The 6,372-nt window shown below is 50.5% G+C and overlaps 1 protein-coding gene across 1 annotated transcript; it reads right to left on the bottom strand.

Annotated features, from left to right (window-relative positions):
- Window positions 1–4,847: 4,847 nt before the first annotated feature.
- LOC135519770 (urotensin-2 receptor-like) lies at window positions 4,848–5,999 on the bottom strand. The gene is made up of 2 exons (XM_064944990.1): window positions 5,739–5,999; window positions 4,848–5,645 (listed from the first exon to the last, which is right to left on the bottom strand). Exons 1-2 carry the CDS (start codon window positions 5,997–5,999, stop codon window positions 4,848–4,850), a joined length of 1,059 nt encoding a protein of 352 aa, XP_064801062.1.
- Window positions 6,000–6,372: the final 373 nt, after the last annotated feature.

The following is a 6,372-nucleotide window of genomic DNA, read 5'->3' as shown; positions in this document are numbered from 1 at the left end:
CTCTCTCTGGCCATCCCTGTTTTTCTCACTGTCTCAATCTCTCTGGCCATCCCTCTTTTTCTCACTGTCTCTCTCTCTCTCTGGCATCCCTCTTTTTCTCACTGTCTCTCTCTCTCTGGCATCCCTCTTTTTCTCACTGTCTCTCTCTCTCTCTGGCATCCCTCTTTTTCTCACTGTCTCTCTCTCTCTCTGGCCATCCCTCTACATCTCTTTGCTCTCTCTCTCTGGCCATCCCTCATTTTCTCACTGTCTCTCTCTCTCTCTCTGGCCATCCCTCTACATCTCTTTGCTCTCTCTCTCTGGCCATCCCTATTTTTCTCACTGTCTCTCTCTCTCTCTGGCCAACCCTCTTTCTCTCACTGTCTCTCTCTCTCTGGCCATCCCTCTTTTTCTCACTGTCTCTCTCTCTCTGGCCAACCCTCTTTCTCTCACTGTCTCACTCTCTCTGGCCATCCCTCTTTTTCTCACTGTCTCTCTCTCTCTGGCCAACCCTCTTTCTCTCACTCTCTCTCTCTCTCTGGCCATCCCTCTTTTTCTCACTGTCTCTCTCTCTCTGGCCAACCCTCTTTCTCTCACTGTCTCTCTCTCTGGCCATCCCTCTTTTTCTCACTGTCTCTCTCTCTCTTGCCAACCCTCTTTCTCTCACTGTCTCACTCTCTCTGGCCATCCCTCTTTTTCTCACTGTCTCTCTCTCTCTGGCCATCCCTCTTTTTCTCACTGTCTTTCTCTCTCTGGGCATCCCTCTTTTTCTCACTGTCTCTCTCTCTCTCTCTGGCCATCCCTGTTTTTCTCACTGTCTCTCTCTCTCTCTGGCCATCCCTCTTTTTCTCACTGTCTCTCTCTCTCTCTGGCCATCCCTGTTTTTCTCACTGTCTCTCTCTCTCTCTGGCCATCCCTGTTTTTCTCACTGTCTCTCTCTCTCTCTGGCCATCCCTCTTTTTCTCACTGTCTCTCTCTCTCTCTGGCCATCCCTCTTTTTCTCACTGTCTTTCTCTCTCTGGCCATGCCTGTTTTTCTCACTGTCTCACTCTCTCTGGCATCCCTCTTTTTCTCACTGTCTCTCTCTCTCTCTGGCCATCCCTCTTTTTCTCACTGTCTTTCTCTCTCTGGCCATCCCTGTTTTTCTCACTGTCTCACTCTCTCTGGCATCCCTCTTTTTCTCACTGTCTCTCTCTCTCTCTCTGGCATCCCTCTTTTTCTCACTGTCTCTCTCTGGCCATCCCTCTACATCTCTTTGCTCTCTCTCTGGCCATCCCTCTTTTTCTCACTGTCTCTCTCTCTCTCTGGCCATCCCTCTTTTTCTCACTGTCTTTCTCTCTCTGGCCATCCCTGTTTTTCTCACTGTCTCACTCTCTCTGGCATCCCTCTTTTTCTCACTGTCTCTCTCTCTCTCTCTGGCATCCCTCTTTTTCTCACTGTCTCTCTCTCTCTCTGGCCATCCCTCTACATCTCTTTGCTCTCTCTCTCTGGCCATCCCTCTTTTTCTCACTGTCTCTCTCTCTCTCTGGCCATCCCTCTTTTTCTCACTGTCTTTCTCTCTCTGGCCATCCCTGTTTTTCTCACTGTCTCACTCTCTCTGGCATCCCTCTTTTTCTCACTGTCTCTCTCTCTCTCTCTGGCATCCCTCTTTTTCTCACTGTCTCTCTCTCTCTCTGGCCATCCCTCTACATCTCTTTGCTCTCTCTCTCTGGCATCCCTCTTTTTCTCACTGTCTCTCTCTCTCTCTGGCCATCCCTCTACATCTCTTTGCTCTCTCTCTCTGGCATCCCTCTTTTTCTCACTGTCTCTCTCTCTCTCTCTGGCATCCCTCTTTTTCTCACTGTCTCTCTCTCTCTGGCATCCCTCTTTTTCTCACTGTCTCTCTCTCTCTCTCTGGCATCCCTCTTTTTCTCACTGTCTCCTCTCTCTGGCCATCCCTCTTTCTCTCACTGTCTCACTCTCTCTGGCCATCCCTCTTTTTCTCACTGTCTCTCTCTCTCTGGCCAACCCTCTTTCTCTCACTGTCTCTCTCTCTCTGGCCATCCCTCTTTTTCTCACTGTCTCTCTCTCTCTCTGGCCAACCCTCTTTCTCTCACTGTCTCTCTCTCTCTGGCCATCCCTCTTTTTCTCACTGTCTCTCTCTCTCTTGCCAACCCTCTTTCTCTCACTGTCTCACTCTCTCTGGCCATCCCTCTTTTTCTCACTGTCTCTCTCTCTCTGGCCATCCCTCTTTTTCTCACTGTCTTTCTCTCTCTGGGCATCCCTCTTTTTCTCACTGTCTCTCTCTCTCTCTCTGGCCATCCCTGTTTTTCTCACTGTCTCTCTCTCTCTCTGGCCATCCCTCTTTTTCTCATTCTCTCTCTCTCTGGCCATCCCTCTTTTTCTCACTGTCTCTCTCTCTCTGGCATCCCTCTTTTTCTCACTGTCTCTCTCTCTCTCTCTGGCATCCCTCTTTTTCTCACTGTCTCCTCTCTCTGGCCATCCCTCTTTCTCTCACTGTCTCACTCTCTCTGGCCATCCCTCTTTTTCTCACTGTCTCTCTCTCTCTGGCCAACCCTCTTTCTCTCACTGTCTCTCTCTCTCTGGCCATCCCTCTTTTTCTCACTGTCTCTCTCTCTCTGGCCAACCCTCTTTCTCTCACTGTCTCTCTCTCTCTGGCCATCCCTCTTTTTCTCACTGTCTCTCTCTCTCTTGCCAACCCTCTTTCTCTCACTGTCTCACTCTCTCTGGCCATCCCTCTTTTTCTCACTGTCTCTCTCTCTCTGGCCATCCCTCTTTTTCTCACTGTCTTTCTCTCTCTGGGCATCCCTCTTTTTCTCACTGTCTCTCTCTCTCTCTCTGGCCATCCCTGTTTTTCTCACTGTCTCTCTCTCTCTCTGGCCATCCCTCTTTTTCTCACTGTCTCTCTCTCTCTCTCTGGCCATCCCTGTTTTTCTCACTGTCTCTCTCTCTCTCTGGCCATCCCTGTTTTTCTCACTGTCTCACTCTCTCTGGCATCCCTCTTTTTCTCACTGTCTCTCTCTCTCTCTGGCCATCCCTCTACATCTCTTTGCTCTCTCTCTCTGGCCATCCCTCTTTTTCTCACTGTCTCTCTCTCTCTCTGGCCATCCCTCTACATCTCTTTGCTCTCTCTCTCTGGCCATCCCTCTTTTTCTCACTGTCTCTCTCTCTCTCTGGCCATCCCTCTACATCTCTTTGCTCTCTCTCTCTGGCCATCCCTCTTTTTCTCACTGTCTCTCTCTCTCTCTCTGGACATCCCTCTACATCTCTTTGCTCTCTCTCTCTGGCCATCCCTCTTTTTCTCACTGTCTCTCTCTCTCTCTGGCCAACCCTCTTTCTCTCACTGTCTCTCTCTCTCTGGCCATCCCTCTTTTTCTCACTGTCTCCTCTCTCTGGCCAACCCTCTTTCTCTCACTGTCTCACTCTCTCTGGCCATCCCTCTTTTTCTCACTGTCTCTCTCTCTCTGGCCAACCCTCTTTCTCTCACTGTCTCTCTCTCTCTGGCCATCCCTCTTTTTCTCACTGTCTCTCTCTCTCTCTGGCCAACACTCTTTCTCTCACTGTCTCTCTCTCTCTGGGCATCCCTCTTTTTCTCACTGTCTCTCTCTCTCTGGGCATCCCTCTTTTTCTCACTGTCTTTCTCTCTCTGGGCATCCCTCTTTTTCTCACTGTCTTTCTCTCTCTGGGCATCCCTCTTTTTCTCACTGTCTCTCTCTCTCTCTCTGGCCATCCCTGTTTTTCTCACTGTCTCTCTCTCTCTCTGGCCAACACTCTTTCTCTCACTGTCTCTCTCTCTCTGGGCATCCCTCTTTTTCTCACTGTCTCTCTCTCTCTGGGCATCCCTCTTTTTCTCACTGTCTTTCTCTCTCTGGGCATCCCTCTTTTTCTCACTGTCTCTCTCTCTCTGGGCATCCCTGTTTTTCTCACTGTCTTTCTCTCTCTGGGCATCCCTCTTTTTCTCACTGTCTTTCTCTCTCTGGGCATCCCTCTTTTTCTCACTGTCTCTCTCTTTCTCTCTGGCCATCCCTCTTTTTCTCACTGTCTCTCTCTCTCTGGCCATCCCTCTTTTTCTCATTCTCTCTCTCTCTGGCCATCCCTCTTTTTCTCACTGTCTCTCTCTCTCTGGCCATCTCTCTTTCTCTCCCCTCATCTGCTATTGTCATAAATACCATAAAACCGTGCGTATGAGATCTGTATTTTCAGTTATGTTGTGTTCTTTTCTGAGGGGTCAAGAGGAACACATCCTCTCCTCTAGGGAACAAAAAAACCTGTGACATAGACTCTAGTATATAAAGCATGTTTTTATTTGATATATTATATCATATTATACACACCAAACTGCATATAAATACAGGCGTCATCGTCACCATGCAAAGCATTGCAGAGTTCATTACAAAATAAAAGTCCAAACCCAACATGCAGGTATTGCTTATAAAAAAGGTATAACTTTAGGGGTGCATATCAAACGTTAAGGGTCCATGACAGGAGGTCCTCACTAAAGCCCCCTAAATGATACCAGAACACACAAACGCTGCTTCCCTGTTGTCATACTCCACTCATGGCCTGTATGTGGATGCATTTTTGTGAATTCATACAATCAATGAGATATTTCTCAAGTTTTGAAGCTTTGGTATTTTCGCTCAGCCCGTCACATTTTTAATCTCCAAATAGGAAATATGGTCCAGTCACATCCGTGCATATAAAGTGCTGTCTTTAATATAGTCCTTATGAAGTAACAATCACACAGTGAAATGCCCTTTGATATTCCAGGGGGAGACGGGGGTGTTTGAATCAGACAGTTTGTAAGCAGCCCCCCACCAGCCCCCAGAGCAGTCTATTATACCAGACTGTCTGTGTTGTCACGAACACTACTGCGGACTGCTTTTGCGGCAGAGCTGATTCGCTGACGTCGGTGTTTGTCTGTTCCTCCGTCGTTTCCCCCCTGTGAGCAGCGTGTAGAAGAATGGGTTCACGCAAGAGTTCCCGTACGTCAGCCCCGTTAGGATCCGGTTCACCGTCACCTGGGTACCCACCGGTACTGTCCGCAGCATGTCGGGCCGGTATAGCGGCAGCAGCTGCCACACCCAGAAGGGCAAGAAACAGGCCCAGAAGGCCAGAACTATCCCCAGGATGAGGAGCAGGACCTTGGGCCTTGGGGCCCGCGGAGGGTAGGACGTGCTACCCCCACTACCACTGGCCCAGGGCTGGGTCTGGGACACCCAGTAGAGACGGCCCAGAGTAGCGTACAGCGCCCCGATGGCCAGCCCCGGTCCTATCATACTGGTACAGAACAGCACGCTCATATACACTTTGGAGCTCTGCTCGTCCCAGGCAGGGACACACAGCTGTCCGTCGTCTCCGTCCTCCAGGTGGAGGGTGATCATCATGGGCAGGCTGAGGGCCACCGCCAGGCCCCAGGCCAGGGCCACACGGAGCAGCCCAGAGGAGGGGGAGGACGAGGTGGCCAGGGGGTTGGCCACAGCCCGATAGCGGTCCAGACTCATGGCGGTGAGGGTGTAGATGGAGGCGTGCAGGGTGATCAGGTCCAGGCTGAAGAGGAGGCGACAGCCCAGCTCCCCAAACGCCCAGTCAGCCGCCAGGCTGTCGTACACGATGAAGGGAGCCGTGAAGAGGTAGAGGAGGTCCGCCAGAGCTAGACTCAGCACCTGGAGATGGAGGGAGGTGGAGGAAGAGGAGGTGGGAGAGGAGGAAGGGGAGAGGGAGGGGGGAGAGGAGGAGAGGCAGGATGGTAACGGTACTCCTCTCCCTCCTAAACAGCAGCTAGAACACCCTCGCCTCCTCCTGCCTCTCCTGCGTCTGATGAGGAGACCCATGGTGTAGAGGTTCCCCCCAATGCCCAGGAGAGCCAGGAGGGACAGGAGGGAGCAGAAGAGAGCGGTTGAGGCCAGGCTGGGGGAAGGAGAGATGTATGGAGAGGCGGAGGGGAAGGAGGAGTTGGGGATGAAGGGGGAGGTGTATAATGGAGAAGGTGAGGGAGGCAGGGAGCTAGAGAAATCCATACTGTTTAGTTGAGACTTCTGAAATGGTGGTGGTGTGGAGGTTAGCTGGGTTTATATAAATGTCAGAGGGAGAGGAACTATTATTTTGATTCCACTTGGCTGGATGGGAGGGTTTTGGTGGTGGACAATGGTAAGAGTGTTGGGGGAGGGGGGTAGACATAGGAGATGGGGAGCATGGTTGAGAAAGGGAAATGGGAGAGGAGAAAGTTATATGTATTAGCATTGAAACACAGAAAATGGCCTTCTGAAAAGCATCTACAGCATTTAATGATTTGGCATATGGATGAATGTTCTGTCAGTGTATTGTATTTGTGTAGTAGTCCCAGTAACAGAGGCATTTAGAAAGGCAAAGTCATTGTATTGGCAAAGCTTC

This window comes from Oncorhynchus masou, chromosome 29 (assembly GCF_036934945.1).
Source record: "Oncorhynchus masou masou isolate Uvic2021 chromosome 29, UVic_Omas_1.1, whole genome shotgun sequence".
Classification (NCBI taxonomy): domain Eukaryota; kingdom Metazoa; phylum Chordata; class Actinopteri; order Salmoniformes; family Salmonidae; genus Oncorhynchus; species Oncorhynchus masou.
Note: the sequence above shows the minus strand (reverse complement) of the source record. Positions and strands in the feature narration are given on the sequence as shown.